The sequence below is a fragment of the Platalea leucorodia genome (assembly GCF_965183815.1).
Source record: "Platalea leucorodia genome assembly, chromosome: 1".
Classification (NCBI taxonomy): Eukaryota; Metazoa; Chordata; class Aves; order Pelecaniformes; family Threskiornithidae; genus Platalea; species Platalea leucorodia.
The window spans coordinates 42,777,650-42,803,536 of record NC_138823.1 but is presented as its reverse complement, the minus strand read 5'-3'; the positions used below and the strand labels follow the sequence as shown (position 1 = coordinate 42,803,536).

Genomic DNA, 25,887 nt, shown 5'->3' with positions numbered 1-25,887 from the left:
TCTTAGAGCAGTTTGTATGTTACAGCTTTCTTATTCAAGTGATCAACACTCAGTGTATTGTAGCACTATACCAAAATATTTTTTAATAGCTGGAATAGTTTGTGTGGGAGTAGAATAATAGTTCGGAAATTCTACCCTGAAGGGATAATAGGCCTTTAGAACTACTGGAGCTGGATAACCTGTATTTAACAGAAACAGTTGAAAACACGAGAACAGCACTGGCTCAAGCGCTACATCTCCAGCCTGGTTAACGACATGTCAGAGTGATCACTTAGCACCGCATTTGCGCGGACCAAACCAAAACTCACCCGGCAAGACCAGTCACACCACAGAAAGGCTGTCCTCAGTGTCGGAGAGGAAGGCTGCACCACCTAGTGTCTGCACAGGGAGGGCGAGGTTCTCCCTCTGAACGGGGTCGCCTTCCACTATGAGAAACAGCATTACAGGGACTGGTCAATCCAATTTCCTTATGGATTCTGCCTTGTTCTAAAGCAATCCTCCAGCACTTACAGGCATGGTACTTCCACAGTAGTTCGAAAAAAACTCTTACCATCACTGACTGAAATGGCTCTAAGAAAGCTACTTCAAATTTCGTCATGCTCCAGTCTTCCTTCTTTGAGTTACCAGATTAAGGTAAGTAATATAATCAGGGCTATGATTCTTTCAACTCAAGAACATCACATGTCAATCACCATAATCACTGGGTATCTAAGCTTATGATCTTTCCTTATCTTGATTTCACCAATTTTCTGACCTTTATAAAATGAACAGTCAGAGCTTAATTTAGCAATGGAAAATTTTATTATAAATAGATTTTTCAAAGTTTAATGCATATTCTTAGTGGAAATTCAAATTATATTAAAACAAGTTCCTTTAAAAGCCAAGTTAGCTGAAAAATAGCAAGGAGCCAGGTAAGACCTCATTTCAATGCCTCTTACGAGGCCTTATGTTTAGCAATTTGCTTAGTTTGGTCCCAAGATGGCAGTTTCCAGGCCAAAGCAAGAATATTAACTGAAGAACCAAGCTATTTTAACTACTTGAGATTAAGCTTACAAGGCATCTGATTTCTAGGAATCAACAATTAAAATTAAATACTTTATTTAAAAAGGTAACAAGACCAGCAGATGAGGAACATCCCACTTTGCATGAACACACTTATCAGTATAGAAGACCATGATAGCAGTTACTCAAGAATTAAAATTATATATATCTATTTCTCAAATCACATCCCCATTATCAACAGTAAAAACACACATTTAGGTCTATACTTACATAGCTCTAAATTCAACCCTGATTCAATTAAAACAGTTCTGTGTTAAACATTTTTCTGTCAGTTAGCATGACAGTGAAGATGGCATCTGAGAAAGCTACTGACAGTTTAAGATGGATAAAGCAGCCCAGTAATTGCACACTGATTAATCAAATATTATTCTTTTGCTTTATGAGCCAACAGTACTTGTTTTCTTGAAGAGGATGAAGCATCTTCATACTTCCCCCAGCCTTTACCAAGAGGTGTGCTAGCAGTGGCTGCTACTGTGGATTTCAGGTTAACCAACAAACCTCTCCTGGGTTTTTGTTGTTTTGGCTCCTCTACAGAGAAATGTTTTTTCCGTTCATCAAGTTCTTTTTGCAGGGAAGACACTGTTTCTTCAAGCTCAAGAACACGTTTAGCCCAGTTCTGAAGACTATTCATTTCTTGATCCTAAGAGGATAAGGTTCTGTTAGGTACGTGAACACTCCAAAGTCTTTTTCGTGTAGTTAATTTTCTGTTTCAGATTATTCTAGTATACCAGTAAACACCTCTGTTATTACTATGCCAAATGGCTATTCAGTACCCATTTCTTCTGAATTACTTCTATGTAATTTAGAGCACAGGAAACTACAGGGCCATCAGATCTAGTTAGAGACTAAGTCTGACTGAAGAAGCTGATGCTAAAATGCTTAGCCACACTATGCAAAGAATTGCTGTTGCTCTAGGAACCAAGTAAAGAAGGCTTTCCTGTCTTAAGCTGCAATTACTGAAAGCAAAACTGGTCAAATCAAAACTCTTATTGTAGTTGTAAGTCTGCTAACCAGGACTGAATAAATGCTTTGAGTGGGCAGAATACAGCATCTTAAAGATGCTCTCTAATCCTTGTGGTTAACAAAAAGTCACCTTCCTATGTCTTAGAAGCAATTAAGTTCAAGATGAATAATTTTCAGTCTCAGACTTAGACTAAAGAGCATGCAGAAGGTAATTTAATGTTCAAAGAAAAATTTCACTAAGCAGTCTTATTCCTGCCTTGCTTCATTTGCAGATTACAAATGAGGCATAGATGCAAAGTGTCAAGAGTTCAAAATTTTCTTTTTTTTTTTTTTTTTTATTTAGGAATCTACTTGATGTCTGAGGTCAGATGCTGTCAGCTTTATGAAGTCCCTGCTTTTGAAGGAAAGATTTCTTCTATTTCAGTATTAAGTAGTTTACCTGCCCATCTCTCTTATCCAGCTTGGCCACCTCTGCAGGAGCGTCAGTATAGCTTCAAAGCCATAGACCCTTAGGTCTTGTTGCATTAACATTTGTGCACTGACAGCTTGCTTGCCCTCAGCCAAATACTTCACGACTAGAGTCCTGAGTAGTATTTTATTTGTTTGACAATAATTTGTCACATCTTTAGATGAGCAAGAGTTGTCAGTGCAGAGTCACCCTATTGACCAAGTCTATCACTTAAACTGAAAAATGAGTCTTGTCTTACAAGATAGAAAGTCAAGGAGTGAAACACAACAGCTCTGAGCTCATAACTCAGGAAGTCAGGGATGGAAAAAAGGAAGGCAAAAAACCAACTTAGATAAAAACATTATGCTAACACAGAATCATAGAATAGTTTGGGTTGGAAGCGACCTTTAAAGGGCATCTAGTCCAAGTCCCCTGCCATAAGCAGGGACATCTTCAACCAGAGCAGGTTGCTCAAAGCCCCATCCAACCTGACCCTGAATGTTTCCAGGGATGGGGCATCTACCACCTCTCTGGACAACCCATTCCAGTGTTTCACCACCCTCATCGTAAAACATCTCTTCCTCATATCTAGTCTAAATCTACCTTCTTTTAGTTTAAAACCATTACCCCTTGTCCTATCGCAACAAGTCCTAAAAAGTCTGTCCCCGTCTTTCTTCTAAGTCCCCTTTAAGTACAGAAAGGCCGCAGTAAGGTCTCCCCCGAGTCCTCTCTCTCCTCCAGGCCAAACAACCCCAACTCTCTCAGCCTTTCCTCACAGGAGGGATGTTCTATCCCTCTGATCATTTTTGTGGCCCTCCTCTGGACCCAATCCAACAGGTCCATGTCCCTCCTGTGCTGAGGGCTCCAGAGCTGGATGCAGTACTCCAGGTGGGGTCTCACCAGAGCAGAGTAGAGGGGCAGAATCACCTCCCTCGACCTGCTGGCCACACTGCTTTTGATGCAGCCCAGGATACGGTTGGCTTTCTGGGCTGCGAGCACACATCGCTGGCTCATGTCCAGCTTTTCATCCACCAGCACCCCCAAGTCCTTCTTCACAGTGCTGCTCTCAATCCCTTCATCCCCCAGCCTATATTGATACCAGGGGTTACTCCAACCCAGGTGGGGGACCTTGCACTTGGCCTTGTTGAACCTCATGAGGTTCACATGGGCTGACTTCTTGAGCTTGTCCAGGTCCCTCTGGATGGCATTCCATCCCATAAGACTGAACGGTGGTTTTACATGTACAAAGATGCAGAAACATCCAGTACAACTACAGATACAAGCCATATTAAAATTGCTTTTAAACTGTTGACAAACCTTGAGCATGATTGTATGCTTCAGTTCACTGTTCTCTTCTGCCATTTTTCTGTAGCCTTCGTTAGCTTCTAGCAGGGTTTCATTTAATTTCTGTATTTTAAACTTCAGAGATTTTATAAGCTGCAAATAAAGCCCATACACACTGAAGTTCAAGACAGTGTATTTTATGTGAATTTTGTTTATGACTAGAACTCATACAGACACTGTAAGCATTTCTGTTTAATATTGAACAGTGCAAACTGCAAGATCAAAGCAATGAAGACAAAGCCTGCTTCTCTCAACCTCCTATGTCCCAGCCCATCATTTCTGGTGATAAAATACAGCTGAAGCATTCAACGGCTATCGTGCTGAAGCTACTAGATTTACACAGACCTGTCAAACAAAGAACAGCCGCACAGACTAAGCTACTTCTGGAACAGCCCGCTCCTTTTCAGTAAGAGTAGTTAAAAGAATGCTGTCATCTCAACACTATTCATATAATGAACTGGAGCTCAGTTACAACAGAAGACCTCACCTTTCTGATGGGAATATTGGTGATTAAGTCTTGAGAGGAAAAAGAAAGTGTGAACTAGCAAAATTAATGTTGCATCATTCATTTACTTCTACAAGGTTGGAGGGAAAATATCTAGATTGCTAAAATAAACTTTTGCCCATGTTTAATGGCTGAATGGGAGGGAAAAAGAAAAAAGTAGTGAATTACTCATCACACATGCACAGATATGCAAGGCGAAGCAGCAGAAGGGCACTGATGGAACCAACTGCTTTAAACTGCTCCCACTTCAGTTATTACCAGGCAGCAATCCCATCACTCTAGCACTTTCTAGCCACACAAAACAATCAATACTGTATCCCCATATCAAGCATAAAAAACAAAGTTTCTTTCTAGCATCAGAATTTGAAATTAACATAGGAAATGGAAAATGATGTAGAGCTGTCAAGAACAGGAGTGGAAAACAAATGCCAGGGCCATAACACGAGACATTAAACTTGGTAAGGAAAAAAGTTATTTTTGGAGTACGCTTTCTCAATAGAAAGGGATTTAAGTTCACTTTCCCTTTACATGGTTTATTAGAACCAGCTGGAACTGTTTCTCCAACCCCTACTCCCATTTGATATTAGTGAAGGAAACAAGGCTCGTCTCTTCCCTCCTCCCCATCCTCTTTAAACACGGGAAACTAACTGTAGCCTTACAAGAAGTTCATTCAAGGTATAGACTAAAAATGCATACCTAAAAATTATTAATATTTGTTTTCCATAACACAGCCTGAAGCTCCTAATTTCCAGCTCTATATGTTATTCAGAAGACGAGGATCTTGTTTGTTTGAAGAACAGAGACATTACCCTTTACTTAAGTTTAAGAGGATAGTGAAGTTCAGTACTTACAGAAAGGACTGGTTTAAGGTACTATTTTGGCTTTAGATCTAAACTGTTACCAGATTCTGTAACTGTTCCCCTGTGCATGATCAGGCAGCATTTCAGGAAGGAAAGCACTGAGGTCATGGCAGCAGTGTTTACCACACATTCCAATAGAGAACTATATATACTTCCCTACTTCCAACGCACATCATGTTCACCATGTGACTTGTTACAGTAGCAGATGCCTTTACAAACTAGAGCAAAGCCAGAACACAGCCAGTCTCTGGCAAAAGTCATCCACAATTGGGCAAAGGCTTTTTTGTAAACTTGACTCCCATTTGCAGGAATCTTCATGGTTTTGTCTACAGTGCAGGTCTTTAAGCATTGAACCATGCCAGAGTTTAAGACCATTATCCCCAGATTTGTTAGATTTGTTAAATACTAAGCAAGAGCTACCTCTTCTTTCTCTTTGCATTGTTTCTGCAGTCCTTCATTGGCTCTCTTCATCGTCTGGTTCATAAGATCTACATGCAAAAGAAAAGTTTGCTTGTTTATACACAATACCAAAAGTAAATCGAACTTTGAATATCCAGATTAGATTCTTACCTAGTTCCATGTTATTTTCAGTAGTCAGTATATCTGAATTCGGACTTCCCACAGCCAACAGCCTCCCTGACTGTTCATCAAGTTGCCTTTCCAATTGCAGTATTTTATTCTCTCTATCCTGGAAAAAAAGAAGGGCACACAGTAGAATTTGTCTAAATTTCTGCTTAACTTGATGCACATCCTTCAATTACACTGCACGTATATTCAGTTTTAAAATCATTTCAGGTGGAAGTTGTGATGGTTATGGTTGAGAAATCACAGAAAGGAATAACAGAATACAAGACCTTCTAGGAGGAAGTTACTTTACACAGGAGTCAATTGAAGATTTCCAAACTGTATTAAAGGTAACCATACAGCAGAAAGGAAACTTTAGTGCATCTGTGTTAAACACTGCTGCCAGTTAGCTTGCTAAATAAGGAAGAACATATTTCATAGAATTGAAGTTTTAATGTCAATCTCTTTTTCAGTACCTGTCAGATTGGTAGGGTGGTATTTCAGAGTGAGAAATCAAACAAGAGTCACCACCAAGAAAAGTTATTCATCTAATTCTGGTTCTCTGAAGCTGCCTGCTCAGATTTCATGTTGTGCTCTTGTTTGTCAGTCAAGAATTTTATATCTTAGCAATTTCATCAGTTTCTTATCTGACTTGCTACCAAGACCATATTGTTCTTTGAATCTTCCCTTATGCAGCCTTGCGGCCTGTGTAGGAAGCAGCTATAAATACAGAGGGCACTATTAAAACTCTTTTCCTCCACCCCAACATGGTGTATAGCTAGGGCTTAAGTGAACATAAAAACAGAGTTTAAGTGGGAGGGGGAGAAAAAAAAAAAAAAAAGATAAGCATGAAGGAGCTGGAAAAATAGAGGCCATTACACAATACAGTGTTGCTTGTCAGCACCTGAATGGAGAGCTGTAAAAGGAGAAATGTTTATATATCACAACTTACAACTGAAATCCACTTCCCTCTTAAAAGGAACCTGCCTAGCAGTGGAGCGAGATGTCTTATCAGTTCCTGGACAGGAGAGTGCAGTGAGAAAGCACCTCTGGTGCATACCACAATTGTTCTATCTTCCACTACAGACCTTCTGAAAAGACTGAGACACACAGGTCTCATCCGTTGCCTGGATGCACTTAACTATCTATGCAGAGGCTAGAAGTAAAGACTGATGAGTTGCACATGGCTAAGATGGCTCAGTTGCAAAAGGAATAGTGACTTACTGATGCCAACTCTGAGCAGTTCTAGGTATAACTACATTCAGGAGATTAAGTTCTCTCCTGCATAAAATTTGATTTCTCACCACAGTTTCTTATCCCACAATCCTCCCTCTAGACCTTCAGAGCAAAGATGCATTATAATTACAGTATCTACCCTGTACTGAATTCCCCACCAGCCCTTTCAGACTAGGTTTTTACTCTATACCCTACAATCCCAAGGATCTTCACAAAGCCAGACTGCTGTATACGCCATCCCTCTAGGTGTTCCAATCATTGCACTACAGAGATAAAGACAACTTGGATTTAATTGAACTGTGCCCTCAGAGATCAGGAAGTTTAGGTATACACTACACATACTGTTAGACAGAAGACATCTCTATCCCTAGCACTGGACACCAGAATCACTAGGCTAAACTGCTAGGCTGATCTGCAAGTTATTTTGACTGTTCAGTGTTAAATTTAGGATTCCCGAATGATTCTGTTAAGGGAAAGCAAAATTTACAGTTAAGAGGCTAGCAGACATTTTTTTTAGAGGCAGTCAAGTCATACCTCAACTTTCTCTTGTTCAGCTAGAAATTCTTCTATAGGAACATAATGGTCTTCAATTTGTTCCATTGCACACGCATATGCATGTTTCTTGATGGCCTCTTTATACATTTCAAATTTGCTCTCCAATTTTTCTTCATAACTGTCTTTCATATCTTCCAAGCGGTTGCTGGGGAGAACATGTTAGTTTTACTTAATATATTAGCATTCCAGCAATTACAGTTTGATTACATGTGTTCAAGTGGCAATATCAAAGCTATTCATCTAATCATAAATAGCAAAGTTAAGAGACCAAGAAGTACTTTCCTCCCTTTTCTCCTTTTTATTTCTCAATGTTCATACAGACTTGCACCAAGGCATAACTTCTACTTGCCATATACCAAGAAAAGTGCTATAGGAGAACACATACTTAAGGTCTGTCAAACAGAAGTTTTATTAAAAAAATCCACCAACACGTAGCAATAGATATGACTACACCCAATTAGACCTGATATTTGAAGCATATTTCCAGGGGCTGTCTTTCACATTATTTTTTTTTTTCTCCTCCATTAACGATAAATGCCAAATTCATTTTGCCTTATTATTTCAATACATTACACATTACTCCTGTCACAATTTTAAAAAAATTCCCCAGCAGTGACACAGAACATGACCTCAACAGAGAAAAAGCATCACTGCTGTTTCACATGTTTGGCCAGAGGCACCCAAACAATTTTTAAGTCAGTGCAGGTGTTAAACCATAGTATGCTCAGCTGGCAACTTAACGTGGGGTTAGTCTCTGTTAGCAATTCAAACAGCAGGAAACTGATTTCAGGAAGAGAAGAGTTAAGAGGAAGTGAATTCTGCTTGAGCAATCTGGACACACTTGAAAAAAAAAATCCCCAAATGAGTAACATCAGTGCAGGCAGCCACAGTAATTTATAAGATAGTAAGCTAACAATGGCTCATAAGTCACCCAGGAGCAAGAATCTAGGAGACCTCCAAGAGATACAATTCAAACTACCTTAAGCTCATGCATGCATAGTAACATGACCAAGTGTAAGTTTCGGAACTATCACAAACCTCAGTGGGGTACCTCTAACAGTCTTCCACATCTGCTAAAGACCAATAACGAGTTAGGACAGTCTCCACTAATTACAAATTAAACAGAGAAAAGTTCAACAGAAAGCAGCATTACTTTTTCATTGTACATGGGAAGAGGCTGATCTGTACAAGTTTATTTCAGTGTTCCCTCTTCCCTTTTCATCAGAAGCTTTGAAACTGTCCAGTCCTAACTTTTCTAAATTACATGAATATGCATGTCTTGCATATACATATGTATATATGTACATATATATATTTATATAAAAACGTATGCATTTATATATGTGGAATCCTTTCAGTCTTGAAGAGGACTGCAATATGACTTGCCTCCAGGCTTCCTCTGTTTCCAACAGCTGTCGGAACATTGCTTCTGCCATCTCTCTACGTATCTTCACCTCCAGAAGGAGTTTACTTTGCCTTTCTGCAACTAGCTTCTCCTTTAGGTTCTCTGTAGTTTTCAAGAGATCCTAAATTTAACATATTTCAGTTCAGAAAACAAGCTAGAAACACATATTGATGTGCATGTCAAATGAAATATTCATACAGACAGCCATCCACAGAGGGCATTTCTACAAGCCTATATTTTCAGGGGGGGCTGCACTAAAGGTTAAATATTTTCAAACATCAATTTCTACTGCAAAGACAACCTCTCTCCATCTTGATGGTTTCTGCTATCAAAAAGTTTACTACTGTTCTGGCATTTAAATATTAATTTCTACAACCGTTTAGCATAAAGCCTACTTGATTTTTACAGTTTATTGCTATTAGCTTATATAACTTTGTTTTAAAAATGCTGCATCTTAACTTGTTCCTGCTGTTCCCAAAAGAGTACAAACGACTAAATAATGTTGTTTTAAACACACATACTGCTTCCTTACTCTTCTTGTTGAGCAATCAGTTGAATTCCAAATTTAGCACTTGACCTAACTAGAAAGCCGCAGGCAGCCTTCCACAACTACACTTGTTCCCTCAGAACTAGACCGCTTAGTCTAGGTCTGCCTGACACTGAGCAGAAGCTCACAGTTCCCATTTGACACAGCTTCCAGCACCGCTCTTATGGTAAAAGATTCTAATATTAGGACTAATAGCAATGGCTTTCTTGAGTACAATTTTGAGTGGATGTGTATCTACCTCATGACTCAGAATGGTGATGTCCACTTCCTCTTCTGCGGAGGTTTCAGTACTGTCAGGAAAGTCATCTACAGATGTGTTAGCATCGAAGTGTATGACAGGTTTGCCATCGCCTCCAACTAACTTGGGTGGAAAGTAACCAAAACTTTTGGGTAGGATTGTCTGGATTACCTGGAAAATCCAGAGTTGAATGCATTGATTTGTCAATGCTGTCAATATTGCAGATATCAGAATACTAGGAAGAAGTGGCATGAATGCATTGTTGTATTTACACTGTAATTATTGCAAGAACGTTAACAAAACTTTACATGGCTTTTAGCAGATAGAAACTTATCCATACGACTTTAGCACTCTAACAAAGTGAAAATGGGAAATATTATCTACTAACTTAGCATGCTTGTCTAGAAAGGTGTTTTCTCTCCCCCTAAAATATAAGGTTTTGGTGTGGTTTCCTAGGAAGTTACCAAAAAGCCACAAATCCCTAAAGCATTTGCTTATTCCTGAAATACTGTGACAAGAATTCAACAATTCATGCTAGTCGCAAAGATTTTAAGCATGTGTGTCATAGGACAACATATCAGAGAAGCTGATCCTCAGTGCATGTGTCACCTTATGACGAAAGTTGCAGCTGAACAGAATTAGAAAAGTCTTTCTCTCAGATCATATTTGACATGCCATTACAGACTTGGAATGTGTCAGAACTAATCCATGGTTCCACACTAGAAATGGACTTCATTTATGCCATGAAACACAGTATAACTCACCGTCCCAGTCCTTGCAAGACGCAGCTTCTATGGAAGCTGAATAAACTTAAGACCAAACATCAGCCCCAAGTCCTGAATGTAATGGAAGGCTTACAAGCAGAGCTAGCAGAAAAAGCATGAAAGCATGTAGATTTAGCAGAGTTTTTTTGCCTTCAAAGGAGAGGAGCACACTACCTTCAAGAGTTAACTTAGAAAAAAGTCTCCCATTTTTCTTTGTCATTAATTACTCACACTTAGCCAAACAGGAGTAATGCAGGCACAAGAGATCTCATTCAGACTACAAAATAAGAGGCTACTAGCCTCTACAGCTACTACTAGCTGTCCAAGAAGTTTTGAACAATTGTCATCTTGCGCAACAGATGCTTAACTGCACACAGGTTAAACAATTGATCAAAAGCTTTAATGAAAATTTTACATTTGCTCAGATATATGGTATAACCAGTCATATCTGAAAGTGCCCTGACTACCTTTTTTTTTTTTTAAAAACACAGAATGCCTGTGGTATAGAACTGACACAGACAGCTGCAGCTGTCTTAGCTTCTTACCGCAAATAGGTTTGAGGACGGGCAAGACTACTAGAAGCCTTTTAGAGGGAAGCCACATGCAGAAGAATTAATACGATGCATCAAAAGTCCTAATCACACTCACGTTCATAAACCTGATCATTTCACAAACCAATAGTAACAAAGAATGCAGAACAGCAGAGAAAGTAGATGTGCTCTTACCTGTTTGGCTACAGCTGAAAATTTCATAACATGTAGTGTTTCATCATATGTGGAAGCATGCTGATTGATGTTTACAATCATACAAGCTTTGCCTTTTCCACAAAAGAATGGCTGAAACAGACGAGTCAATTTGCTCTCTCTGAATGGAATATAGCTTGGCTTCGTCCTCATGGAGAAAAGAATAATAAAATTGTGGAATAAAAAAATTGTAAGAGGCCTGTGCAATACTGTAACTTAGGTTAATTCTGTTTCTCTTTCCTGAAAGAGAACCAGCAGGACGCTCATATTTAAGCCTAAACTATTTCACATCAAAGAGCAAGGTCCTTCCTGGATCTCATAAGCTCTACAACAAATTAAAGTATTTAAAAGTAAGAGAAGTAAAAAGTGTCTGCATTACAGCTCCCTAGTGTTGAAAAACAGATCCTGGAACAAGCCAAAGGCTAAATACAGAATTGTCCACCTGTGTGATTTGGAGGTGGAAGGGAAGAGGACAAAACAGGAGATCTGTACACAAAGCATATTGCTCATATGCACACACTGAAAAAAGCCTGGTAGTTTGCTGCTAATTCCCTTTTTTTGTTCTCCACAAAAAAAAAACAAACAACAAACAGTTTTAGAGAAAGAATGTTCATTTCAGATTTTCCAGTGACATCTGGAAAAAAGGCAGCTTACAAGATTTTGTAGATTTGTATTTTGCTCTGACCATGTGAATCCCTTGCAGAAACATAAAGGAATGCTTAGGGTTTCAACCTAAAACTTGGCATGCTGTTTACAACTTGTCACTTACTTCGGATTTTGATTTTGCTTCAATGCTGCAATGCATTTTCCAAGGATATGAAGAGAATTATTAATATTTCCTGCTTCTTTTAGTCTGTCTCCAAAGGCTTGTGTTTTATTACACCTCTCTGATCCAGCCAAGTCACAGAAAGACAACCTGCATGAAAGAATTATCCAGAACACACAAACTTATTTCTAAACAGTATGAAAATGGAACTGCATGTCTTTTTACTTCTTTATATCTCTAAAGTGTAAATGAGTGACTCATTTCAGCCTACCTAGATCACAGAACAAGTTGTACTTTAATGTTGACATTTTTTGTAGAACGCACTACGCAAGGTATTTAGGATAACAGCACTAACCTATCTTCCCATTGCATAAAGATACTTGAACAAGACTGCTGCTCCTAAGACAGTCTATTTCGTACGTTCAAAGAAGTCTGCTGGTAGGCTTCATCTAAAACTTTTTAAGCATTCTTACACAAAGAATTCAGTTTAGGAACCTAAATTTTGTTGCAATCCTGAAGTGTATGCTTCCAGACAAGACAAGAGGGATTTCTGAAATAGTTTTGCATAGTGAGGCTATGCTACAGAAACACTGTGACCGTCACCTTCACCAGTTCCAGCGCTGAGAGGACTGCAAGATAGCAGTAGGCGTCAATATGCTGCAGCCTGCCTCTTTTGGATGCAGAACAATGTTTCATATTGCAAATAAGAGGCCAGAAGTCCTTCCCAGATCACCTTAAGGCTCTTTGGCTATAGCAATTAAGTGCTACTAAACTCAGGCAAGTGAATTGTCCCTCATGGTACAATAGGTTACAATCAGAGACAATTATCTTGTATAATCAAGGAATTTCATTACTTTTACTTAATATAAAGAAAGTCTTTGAAATACAGGAAGCTCTGGAAGTTAGATAATTTATGTAACCGAACTATTACTCACTTATACATACATTTATTTACATAAAATAACACCTTAGTAAGATCATAGCCGTTCACACAGTTGAAATAAGTACATATTAATAAGGCACATATTTCAACTGTGTGAAAGGCTATGATCTTATGATCTTTATCCTTTTCAGTACAAGATGAAGAGCTTTTTTTCCTTCCTTAAGCAACATACAAACTCCGTCATTCACCTAACACCTGCTGCAAGCTTTGCCAGGGGAATACACCAAGACATGGAACAGCACAGAATACAGATGCAGTCATTTTCTCAAGTTATCTTTCCTTAGATTATTTATCACCGTAACATCTGACATTAAAAGGTGTTATCTCACAGTGAGGTATATTTATTACCAGCTCTGCTCAGCAGAAACAAGAGAGAAATCAGCAGGAGCCATGACTGAACTAAACACTCTGTTACAGGACTGTCCTCATTTTTCCGTATCAAGCTAAATGCACAATTAATCAGGGAAAAAAGAAACGAAAAAGCTATTAAATGGCTTCAAGCAGCTCCAAGCCACTTCCTCTAAATCACAAAAGAACAGAGAGGTGTAAAGACTTAGTACCTACATTAGCATTTTAGATCAGAACAGTTCTTAAGCAAATCACCTCTTACTGTGGATTGTACCATGGAGCAATCCCAGAGCACATCACCTGCATTCTTTTTGGATGACAGACTTGAATTTGCATTCTAGGAGCACGTCAAATGTGTTGCCACAAACATTCAACCCATAAACTCTAGTCTGGTCCCCAAGTAGAAAGATACACTGACATAGCTTGCACCTTGGGTCTTCAGCACTAGCTGCTGTGCTCCAGCTGTAGAGATTGGCATCTATCAGCCATCCATTTGAATTCTGATTAACAGAATACATAGTGTGGTATTACGTAGTACGACTCTGTTCCCACCTCCCCGTTATGTAAGACAATATGCATATATTTCCCTCAATTTATGTATTACCAACAGAGTTTTAACAGGTTCCTTCAACCAAACCTTAACAGAGTAAGAGAGACACGGAAACACTTCTATGTCTGTCCCTATCAGGTTTCCAGTCAGGTTTATGCAACCAGTTCTGATTTCCTTCTCAGCTCCCACAGGGTTTATTAAAAGAAAGTTCACCATTTTAGCATGCTTACACCTTATCAACTTTTCTAAAATATTTACATTTTGGTAATCAGCTGAAGCATTCACTTACTCTGAAACTCCAAGAACACGTGGCTGATGCTCATCAGTTAGCTTTAGTAGCCTGATTGAAAATATACTGTGACTGGAATGGAAAGAAGTCCTTTTTAATAACCACAATTATGAAAATTAAGCAGTCACTGAAGCAAAGTAAAATTTGTATGCTACAGAAAGTTCAGTGCTGAAGAAAGAACAAGAACTAATTCACTAATTTACATTAGTTACCTTTGTAATGCATTCATTCAGCAAAAAGCAGCAATAAATTGTGGTTTGTGACTTTCCATTTCTTTTAATGCAGGAAAGGGAAAAACATCACATGAAGCCTACAAGCTGTCTTGGAGAAAGAACAAGCTGGTTCACTTAAGTCTACTGATCAGAAGATGAGTACTCAGGTAGCCACTTCACATACAAACTTTAGACAGCATCTGAACTCAGTAACTGAAGAATTAACTTCTTACAAATAAATGGGGGGGGGGGGGGTGGGGGTTAAGATTAGTTAAGATTTGACAATCCTGCAATTTTGCTGTGGACATGCTGTCTGAAACCAAAGAGAAAATCCCAGAACTGGAAGTGCCCTGTCCCCAGTTTATCCAGTAAATCAGGAAGCACAGAAGACAAACTTCTCTAGTATATATTTAAAGCAGCGCTTTGCTCCTCAGCACCAACCCACAATGTAAGAATGAAATTTCTAAAGAAAAAACAAAAACAAGAAAACCCCAAACACTCCACACAAAACCAAACAAAAACACAATTTAGAAACAAGCTAAGTGGAAGTCAGCATATTCTCTGGAGCAAAAGGAGGACATTCTAGGCACAAAACTCTACCAGAAAAACACAGTTCTTTTCTGCACTACTTTAGGCTTGAGTGAAATTCAGGTGGAATCATAGCATGACATTTAATGGCAGCTGTCTTTAGCTAATTCAGAACAGCATAACTCTTGCTTTTTAGAGAAAAAGCAGGCTTAGTATGATTATATTAGCTAAATATACAACACAGCTCTTCCACACTTAAAGGACAAATTAAGAAGAGGGCATTAAAATCAACTAAGGACGCATTTTCAACAGGAAGTATACAACCTCCTCTATTTATTTCCTCCCACTCCATCAAACCAGATTCTCCCTGATCCATCTCCCAGAGCTGGGTAAGAGCTAGAGGCTTAATCCTTAAGATATCAAGTAAGCTCGGCTAGAACACAGCAATCTAAAAGCATCTAGATAATGTAGCAGCACTGAACGGTACTGCATGACTTGCTCCTTCCTACATCCCCTACTGACAGACTCCAGGTTTCCAATAATTATACTGTCAGTGACGAAGAATTATCCAGCTTTTCCTTCAACATCCTCACACAGCCATTCCCACTCAGCACCATTAGCATTTGCCAAGATGTATAGCCCTGTTGGCATTCAAAAATGTGATTTGATCCTTTTGGCTGTCCAAAGCCATGATTATCAACCCAAGTCCAGCTACTATTAAAGCCATAGGGCCTCCCCTAGCTTTCTTCCAGAAAGAATGTCATAATAAAACCAGACTAATCAAGGAAAGTCTTAATATTATTGAAGAGTGGCTCATTTCAAACATATTCTGAAGTCTTCTCCTCCCTTCCCCTCCTCCCTCCCCTTAAAAGAAGAGACAGAGTATGCTTATAATTAGAGGAACAAACCTCCTACTTGATTGCTCATTCATTCTAGTACAAGCAAAGCTTCGGTTCTTGTTTCCTATTTTTAGTATTTTGCAGGCTTCTTCAGTGCTCTGAATGTTAATCCACTTCAAGTCTGTGAAAAGAGACCGTTTACATACACCTCTGATCATCAAAGAAGTTCTGTGAAACTGCCAAGGTCATAAAACAGTATTATTACCTTTAATATAAGAATTTCCTCCTTGATCCTCACAAATCCTTAAGACTCTGCGTTTCTGAGTTTTTGATGTAGATAATACATTTAATAGGTCATACACATATTCATTATAAATTTCACAAAAGGAAATCCACACAGAGGCTTGTGTTCTTTGGTGTATATCAGTCCTATATACATCAAGTGGAACAAAGCTGTTCTCTGGTAACCCAAAACACAGAAAGAGTTCAATGACCAAACAACTCATTGATAAATTTTAATCGCAGTATATAGAACCTTCTAAAAGGAGGCGGCTTGTATATATCAGTGTTGTACAATGAGACACACAGTACTGCATAACTTTGAGTTTACCCAAGGATGTTCAAACTTCTCAGAAGTCACCTGTAATCAGAACATGCCCAAGTTTAAGCTATTGGCCCCCTCTACCACAAGCTTCCAGCAGCTTATACATTAGCTTTGCAGAACTAATCCTCCCCTCTTCTCCCAGAAGGAGCAAAACTATCAAAATATTTTTACATTGTTCCTCTTTCTCCTGAGTTGAGCCATTAAAGTTTGGTTAAAAACTATATATATTTACTTTGTAGTATAGTATAGAGATTTTCTAGTCCACAAATAGTTACCCCACTTATATTCCTAAATTTCTATTCTTTTTTTTTTTTCCACTTCAATTTACCTAGTGAATCAGTAGGAAGACTTTGTGAAGTACAGTTGGAAGAAGCCGACTCCACATCACATGTATTTGTAATAGTATTTGAGATGCTTTCTGTCTCCTTGAGAAAATAAGAGACCGTTACATCCACATGAATGGACTATGAGAATAGCAGGAAAAAAAAAAAAAAAAAAAAGACTAATTCCAGTATTTAAGATTTAAATATTGAAGTAGTATGAAGTGTTAAGCCACCCTTTCTCTGGCTGCAAATGAAATGTTTTTAACAATGCCAAACTAAAATCAATAAATGCTCTTTCCCTCACAAGAATTACTGCGCTCTGCTACTCCCAGCAACCTGTTTTGGAGCCCAATTGCTACTAACATAGTAGACTTACTTTACAGTTCTGGGAGAACCAAGATCCTCTGTCAGACTGCGACAGCCCAGAATGCCTTTATGAACTACGGGGCAAATTTGAACAGTATCTGTCAACCAAAGAACTGGAAAAGCAAGTTTCTTTCAGGGGCAGATGGCAGGGTGGTGGGCAACAGAGAGACTAAAGCAGCAGGGATTCCTAATTTGCTTGCTTGTTGCCAAACACTTTTGTAAATCACAGGCTTGTGTCAGGTCTGTGAGAGTTTGAGTCAAACTTACTTTAAGACCTCAGACAGAGTGAAATAATAGCTTCATAAAGGACTTAAAGATCTGATAAACCAACAGTCTATGTAGGTTTAATTCAGACTGAATTAAAAGGCCATTAAAAATCCTGTATAGACAACAGCACAGTTTCTTTCAGTACACACATTTTCTGAATTTCTTTACATCAACAAAATTATTTAAAGACCTGCCAAGACTTGTCAAAGCATAGGCTTCAAATTACTGCTAGGAAAACTGGTGTAATGAAGTAGCAACTCCCACTATTTACAGATTCCAACATCTCCATGTACTAGCTACCTCTCTCCCCGTATTTTATACACTGATATAAATTTCCATTAGGGCATTCACCGTGATTTCCCAAATCCCAATTCTGATAGAGGCTCATCCTACAGTAGAAGATGGGAACAGACTCAAAGAAGTAAACCTTAATGCTCTAGCTATTAAAACGCAGTACTCCATTTATTATGGATTGTCTACTGACGCCTGTGTTACTCACTTGGTATATCCTAACCAGAAATTTTACAAACAGAAAAGTATGAAGCCATACTTTCAGATCTTCCATTTTAAAGATAAATAGCATACAATTTTGTTGTCATTTATTTTATAAATGACTATTCTGCAAAGACTGCACTGTCTATATGTTTATGTTGCCTGAGTAGTTACAAGTATAACCACAAGTATGGATTCTGCTCATTCTGTTTGTAAAGTACAAAGCAGAATTCTAAAGCAGGGTAAGGGACTGACAGGCATGGTACATCTATGCATGTCAAAAATGTAATGGAATGTAAAAACCCAGTACCACAGTAGTTGTGCACGTGGTAGGTTTTTGTAAGGGTATTTCAACAAAACGGAGTGAATTAGCTATGTTGCTATACTGTTCTTCAAATCATAAGACCAAATACAGTAAAGAACATGAAGATGACTGCCTGAAAACAAGTGGGAACAGGAACTGACATTGTTTGCCAGCGACAGAAGCTGACATTTAATAGCAAATATGAGGACAGGTGGGAATAGGAATGCAAGTAAAACAGCTTTTAATCCAGTAAAACCCAGTATTTAATCCAGTGAATAGACGAAGTAAAGGGAAGGAAAGAGAGGGCGTGAACCATGCCAAACAAGAGTTTTTGCAGCAGTACTGTATAGAGAACATAAACAGTAGAACATTAAATATAAGGGTATTGCAGTAGCTCAGAGCGGTTTAAACTGAGAGAATGAAAGCAACAGCAGGCTCTTTCTGCACGACATGTAAACTGAGCCTGGGAAAAGAGCCTACAGAAATCCATGCAAACCAAAACCAAGCCCACCAAAACTGTACTGTCTCAGATTACAAGCTTGAGTGAACATCCAAACAGTGATGCTATTCACAAGCTATCAAGAAGCACAGCTTCAGTACTGGGGATAGCCGAGCTATCACTATGGAAGCATTGTAACACGTAAGCAAGGTCCTGTCACGTATTATTTTCTAGATGCATTTTTACCTTTCCTTCCTGATGGTGGAGTCTTGCTTGCTTTTCACTGTAGTGCATCAGCATCTAGATCACCTACTGCAACATTCAGTAACTAAACTATTAATAAAGTCAGACTGTGATTTAACAGAAAGGAATATTTGTAAAGCATAGAGTTATCTTCAAAATAAGATATTTGACCTCCTGTTCTAGAGCTTGAGCTCCTGCTTGTTCCTTCTTGCAAGCTGGTAGGTTTCATAAAGCTTTCAAAAATATTTACCTACTCTCCTCCTGACCATCTCAATTTTTCTTTAAGACTCTCAACCCCCTGCACATACACAGTGCGAGTGAGCTTTTAAGACACTCTCAAAATAAGTATGCAATCTTCAGCGTCTTTTTGATTTTTCGCCTGAGGTCTTTCCTTAAAAGTTCACCAGACTCAGACTAAATGAAGTTCGGTTTGCAGAGCTTAAATTTGGCAACAGAATTTAGAGTGCAACTTTACATATGAATTTGATTTATAGAAGGATATTCTTTCAGAGCTAACTGGAGTACTTTAGCAACATTAAAGACCACAGAAAAAAGAAAACCCAGTCAATCATTACTTCTATACTTCCCAGAATTCATTCAGAGTTGCTTTGAATGATAATCCCAAGACGCAGTAGGCTCACAGTTCAGGTTGAAAATGTTATGAACATAAGGAAAAAAAAAAGCCAGACATCTTCTGACAATTTGCAGCTGGGCTTAGAAATATAGAACAGTCACACACACAAGGGTGCCCATTTTCTGGTGAGACCCATGTCTTACACTGGAAACAGAAATGACTAGATAATGAGAACAGGAGGCTGACACAGTACAGACTCCTCTATTTGACCTACAGTCTTCAGAGACCAGAGTTAAAGATGCATACAATCCTTTAAAGCAGGCTGTAAACCTTTTAGAAATTCATTTTGTGGCATCTCACATCACTTGCTGTATCAGAAAAATTTCTTTGTGAAGTTATACAAATCAAAGGTTTACCAACTTTTTAATCTGCCTTAAGACTGTCTTCCACCAAAAGGGACTCTTCTGTCTTCTTCACTGCCCCTGTTAAGATGTTGCCATCATCTCTCCTGAGCTAGTACTGGAATTTAAGCAACTGCCCAGAGATCCAGCCTGGGAACCTGACCCAAAAGAAGACTGACTTAATAAGAAGGAGGTTTTAGATAGGTCAGCTCCCAGAGACTTTTCAAGGGTTAGTGTCGCCAGAGTGTCAGAACTGCTCCCCTATGGAAATCCAGGCTTTGCAATGGTTTTTGTTTTGAACTGTGTGCTGCCCGCTACAGAAAGTTCTTCCATTTTACCCTGAGCTCCAAAACCAGCCAGTTGCCTCATTATTCTAAGGTTTACCAAGTACCCAAACTATAGATTTAGATAAAACTAAAGAATCAATAGTGAAACAGAGATTTTATTAAAGATAGTCTCTTAGACAGGAAGTTTTTAAGAAGCTTCATTCAGTAACAAGGAAGTACTTGGTCACTGACCTCTTTCAGTGATGCAAGAAGAGCAGTTTTTATGGCTTCTTCTTGCTTAACTTGTGCATCTTCTAGTTTCTTAACACTGTTGCTCAAATATGGTTTGAAATTCATCTTCAGGTAATGTCTTCCCCTTATGTGGTTAAAAATCACCTCAAGTGAGCGAGGCAAAATACCAAAATCTTTTGAAGTCCCTTAAAAATAACAAAAAATAAAATTTAGACATTCATACAAACTTCTCACTGGATTTTGACTTGGTTGTTATACATGCTTTTTGGCAAACATTTTATACCTTGGATAGTGAATGTCTTGCCCGCATTTGTAACCCCATAAGTAAACACCAGTCCATTCACTCCATTAACATATGCTCTTACTATCTCTTTCATTGAGCCTTCAAAAAATTCACTCTGAGTAGTTTCTGGCCCAAAGACCTTGGAGAAGGGAAAGAAAAAAAAGAAAGGAAAAAAAGGAGTGATAAATGGCACAAAGTAGTTTAATATATCAAAATATTAAGCACTGATTAATAGTAATTAGTTTTTCAGAGCAAGCCAAGTAGGAGATACCAGCTTAGTTTTCTGTCTTGCCTGAACCCCTTCTGATTCAATGTTTTCTGTTAGGTTCTCATAGGATGCCTGCTTAATTCTGAGAGGCACTCAGGCTTGCACTTATTTCTGAATATTTTCCTACTCCTAAAATAAACTACGCAGAATGCTAAGCAGCACATACTGCTTAGTGGATACTTTCAAGAGCTCTGCTAGTGATGCACAGCTCCCTCCTCACTCTGTACCAGTCACCCATAACTGATAAGAAGATCAACGTTACAATGGTCTAAAAGACTGAATGCCTGGAGCTGTTTATGTTTTGATACTGTAAGAACAGAAGTTCTTGCAGTAGGTAACAGAGTTAAGAAACTTACTTCCAGTATAGAAGGTTTAAGCAGTTAGGCTGCTATTCTTTCAAAATTAAGTCCCTAAACACATGCTTAGATAAGTCCCTTTAAACAGGTGATTTCCTGTAACACTTCGCAGATGAGGGCATCTGCAGGAACAGCAGAACCACTGTAAGTTTGTGCCTACAAGAAGATTCTGTGGCATCTAATCAGAGAAAACAACAGAGCTACCAGACAAGCTTCCTTGTCTCATCTAATAGGCACCTCCATTGTAATACAGCTTTCTTGACAGCCTAACAGTAAATAATCAGCAGTCTGTTTTTTTTTTTTTTTTAAGGCAAGTACCACCACATGTATTTCAAAGAAGAAAAAAAAAAAAAAAAAAATCACATCGCACGATATAGTAGAAAATTCAATTTTTATCATTACAGTAGGAAAAAAAAAAACTATAACTAAAAATTAGAAAAAAGTTTGCCTACCTGAGAAAAAGTGAACCTGTGCACAGAATGACCAATTCCTCTTTCACTGTTTTTCATTGCAGAAGATTCTTTGGGTGCATTAAGAATTACTGTCTGATCATCTTCAATAATTACACAGCCCTTAAAAAACAAGACAAGGTAAACCAAAAACACCACACTAAATTATTTAGGAAGAAAGCTGGCGGGGGGGGAACAAACATAAAACCCACACAACAAAAACCCTCGTGTCTTCATCTATTTACTAGAGCTACAGAGAGTTGCAAAATTTACACATAATCTCTCTTGAGGTGTGTAGCAACTACAGATATATCCACTTCATGTGAAAGCCAGAGTGTAGAAAAAGTTAAGGCAATCATCTTGAGTTTTCTGAGAGGTATAAAACTTTCCTAGGATTCCTTCCAGCAACTTTTTGGGTTTTTTAAACACTTTCTAAACCCTGGTATTTTGTGATTGTGGCTTGCACAATCCTAGCTATGAAAACAAAACTATATAGAAATCCACTGGTTTTCCACTTCAATCATTTTCAGTGTGAAACAAGCTAAGACAAGCATAAAGTAAAATAAGTTTGAAGAATTATCCTTTGATTGATAGATGGTGTTATCAGTAATGAAGAAAACTGAGTTAGTTTCAAGTAATTTGATTGCTATTTCTCAGTTAAGCAAAGGTGAGATGCAGTTACCTAGCACTCACAAACTAGATAAACATAGGATGCAGCATCCCAGGAAAATTTATTTTACACCAGACAGGCTACCAAAAATACAAACTAAACTACCAGTATAGTTCAACAGTGTCTTGAAGCATCAACCGCAAGGACTGATAGTAACTAAATCTGGCATTTATGTTCAGAGGCTGGCCAGAGCTGGTAAAACTAATAATCTATGTGTAGCACGTACAGAAGTATTGCTCTTTCTACGAGTCTCAATTAACAAGTCTGTTTACCAACTGGTACAGCAGCTCTAAGAAGCTGGGTACTGAATTTACACTAATCACTTGCTCACTGGGCCAGGCTCTAAACCCATATACTCTTTAGCGTTCCTCCCACATTGCCTGTACAGGAATACAGGTCAGATGTACTAAATCCTAGAGAGCTACAAAAAAAATCCAACATCTGCCGCACATGCCATCAGCTGCCACCAGCCTCACAGATGCTCGTGAGTAGAGGCCTTGAAATTGTCAGATCTGCAGAGCTGGAATGCAGCTGGTAACACATCCCTCTGGTTGCCTCCCCCAGCTAACCCCACAGGTAAGTTGGCAGCAGTTGGACCACATCTGGCACTGTACACATCACTTATATCCAAAGAACACAACTTCCTGCTCTCCAGCAGGTGACTCCAGAGAATTACTGGCAGTTGTATCGAGAGTACAGAATTTCATCCACAGCTCTTAAGCTTTACTTGCATAAATCATTATCTCTGTAAGCCACAACAGATCAATTAACCTGTGGATTGTCTCTGTTTAAAGCATCAGTCTACAGCTGTAAGAAATAGAGCTCGGGTTCTAGTTTTTTTTTTTTTCTTTTCTTGTTGCATATTCAGAACAAAGATGCTTTCCTGAAAATTACACATGGCAGGGAGGAAAAAAGGACCTAAAAATTAAGTTGATCTTTCATTGGTTATAGATATGAGAAGGGGTTTGTGTTTGGTTGGTTTGGGTTTTTTGGGGTTTTGTTTTGTTTTTTTCATTTGTTACCAAGCATCTTCCTCACAGATTCAGGTGATAGTTAAGAGAGTATAAAACACTGAAGACATTGAAGATCTTTCAAGAATTCTTAGTTTTTGGAGGCTGAGGAAAAAGCCTTCATACCAGGCAAAACAGGTTATACAGCTAATACGACGCAAGTTCGACTATTTCATCATGAACTAAACGAAGACAAGAACTTTAAACAAAATCTAGTATAAACTTCAAACACTTACTCTTTTCCTCCCTTCCAGCTTTTAAGGACAAGTAGTTTCACTAATGGTCGGGTAGTCAGAAATTTCCTGTTCCAAACAACTTGTAAAACAATCCGATTTTGTAAATCAATTTACCCTTACAGCAGCTCAGATTGCTGAATAATACCAAACTGGAAGCACTGTGGCAGTGCACACTACTCAACAAGAACTGCCTAAGGAAAGGTGAATGGAAGTTGAGGGGGGTGGCGAGGGCAAATCCAAGTGAAAAAAATACGAAGGTTCCAACTCTGGCAGATTAAATGCAGGAATACATTTTTGACAATCAAATTAGAACTAGTATTAAATCCTTCTCTGAACCAGTCAGGAACAAGAGGTCTGTCAGAGAGCCTGTAAGACCCTGCAAACATGAGGGCTGAGAGATACGCTGCAGAGACCTTGTCCTCCAAGGACACCTAAATTAATTCTTTGCATCAGTATTCACAATGCTGGGGGGGGGGGGGGGGGCACGCAGGGAGGAGGGAGGAGTATTTCTGCATGTTTGCATGTGCACATGTATGTGTGTGTAAAACACTGAAGCATCCAAATCTGACAGTATAAACTGCAGAGGTTATAGAAAAATTTGACAGGCTGACCAGCAAGTCACCGGGATGAGGTAGCAGACTATTCAGGCATTCCAAAGAAACTCAAGGGTCAGATACCTGAATTACTCCTAGAATTGCATAATCTGTTCCATGAAACTCCTTCGTTTCTTGAGCACTGTACAGCGTCAAGAGTGACACCAACTTTTAAATAACGTACCCAGTGGAATTTTGCAGAGCTACAGGTGTGTGTGTCTGTACCACACAAATTAGTAAAAATTGTGACAAAAAAAAAAAAAAATCACATTTATCCAGGCGTCCACTAATTCTATTTGGAAGCAGTACATGGCTTTCATAAAAGAAAGTCCTGGCTTACAATACTAGGTGTTCTTTGGGGGAGAAGAAAAACTTATTTCTTAATTGTCCAACTAACCTGAGATTCATGGTTTTCAAGCTCTGCTACAGAAAAGGGCCTCACTCTCAAGAAGACTTTCAAAGGTTGATATGCCTATTCATTAAAAAAAAAAAATACAGAGTTATAATGGTCACTTTTTAAACAGAACACCTCCAAATCATATCAGCATACATCTCTGATGCAGTAGTTCCTATTTTATCTTACTGCCTCACTTTCTCCTTCCTTGTGAAGTTCAGACCCTTTCTTCTGCTTCTTTACCTCCTAATATCCTTAAGTAACCCCTTTTGTGTGTGTGCGTGTCCAGCGTTCTTTTGTGACAAAGCCAAGATTTTGATTTAAAAAGAGCAGACTATTGCAGGCATAAACTGCACTGCTTCCACCTTCTGGTCTCCCTCTGTATTGAATTCAAGCTGTATTTTCTAACAGCTGCTCTGCAGTACTGCACTTCCATTTTGTATGCAGCATGTTCAGTTTATAATAGAGTGACACATTCTTAGCCTCAAGAGACCGCTTCGTTACCACCATCCAGGCACTAGCCCCTCATCTTCCTCACAGCAACAACCATGACACAGTTCTCAGTTGCTAAGGTGGGCTTTTCCATCCCATACCATTATACAAAGCTCTCCCTATCCAGGCAAAGCAATAATAGCAGGAAGATCTTTAGAGGGATCCCAGCATTCCTTCCTTTCTCACAGAGCTTCAAAGTCTCTACTTTGGCAACTTGTTCATTCAGCAGATGGATTTACCAGAGGTCTCCACAGCCCTTCGATGACCAGCACTCCGCTAATGGCACAAAATTAAGTCACCTGAGGGAAGTCAATCAGGAAACCTACCATTCTGAAACAGCAGAGATGGCGATACTATCTTCAAAAGCATACTGCAGCACAGCATTATAGATTTTTATTTCCAAGCACCTAACAAGCTTTCAACAAAGATCTATATCCTTTTTTAGCTTACTAAAAAGAATGGTACTGTCTCATTACATTCAAAGTGCAATTACTGAAGTCCTTTACCTCTTTCTCAAAAGCTTAGCGCAACACATCATGTAGCATGGACCACCTGTGTTTGCTACTAGCTGTGTTTGTAAGCAATGAGAAGTAAGCAGAAGAATCAAACACATCTTGGGGGCAGGGGAATACAGCAGTTCTTACTAAAGAAATATTTGCCAGAATTAAAGCTTAAAAAAAAAAAACCCAAAACAAAACAAACACCAAAAAACCCCCCATAATCAGAAAACATATTACAAAACCAATCCACACCTCCTCTTCCTCTGTGTTAGGCAATACTGTTGACTCCATAGGTGAGGGTTTACCCGCTACATTCAGAAAAGAAACTGATTCCAACATATCAGATACTTCTGCAGAAACATAGCTTTTCCCCTCATCCATTGTTCTGTGCAAAAG

General features: G+C 38.8%; 1 protein-coding gene across 1 annotated transcript; it reads right to left on the bottom strand.

Moving 5' to 3' along the window:
- Nucleotides 1-1,426: 1,426 nt before the first annotated feature.
- On the bottom strand, nucleotides 1,427-25,872 carry LOC309592534 (kinesin-like protein KIF20A; the record flags this gene model as incomplete). Its single annotated transcript, XM_082316006.1, has 18 exons — nucleotides 1,427-1,702; nucleotides 3,791-3,910; nucleotides 5,603-5,670; nucleotides 5,753-5,870; nucleotides 7,517-7,682; nucleotides 8,924-9,063; nucleotides 9,728-9,898; nucleotides 11,217-11,382; nucleotides 12,004-12,150; nucleotides 14,131-14,202; nucleotides 15,779-15,890; nucleotides 15,975-16,169; nucleotides 16,642-16,738; nucleotides 20,241-20,425; nucleotides 20,524-20,662; nucleotides 21,600-21,719; nucleotides 24,503-24,577; nucleotides 25,744-25,872. The coding sequence occupies 18 exons, from the start codon at nucleotides 25,870-25,872 to the stop codon at nucleotides 1,427-1,429; spliced, it is 2,496 nt and encodes an 831-aa protein (XP_082172132.1).
- Between the last annotated feature and the right edge of the window lie 15 nt (nucleotides 25,873-25,887).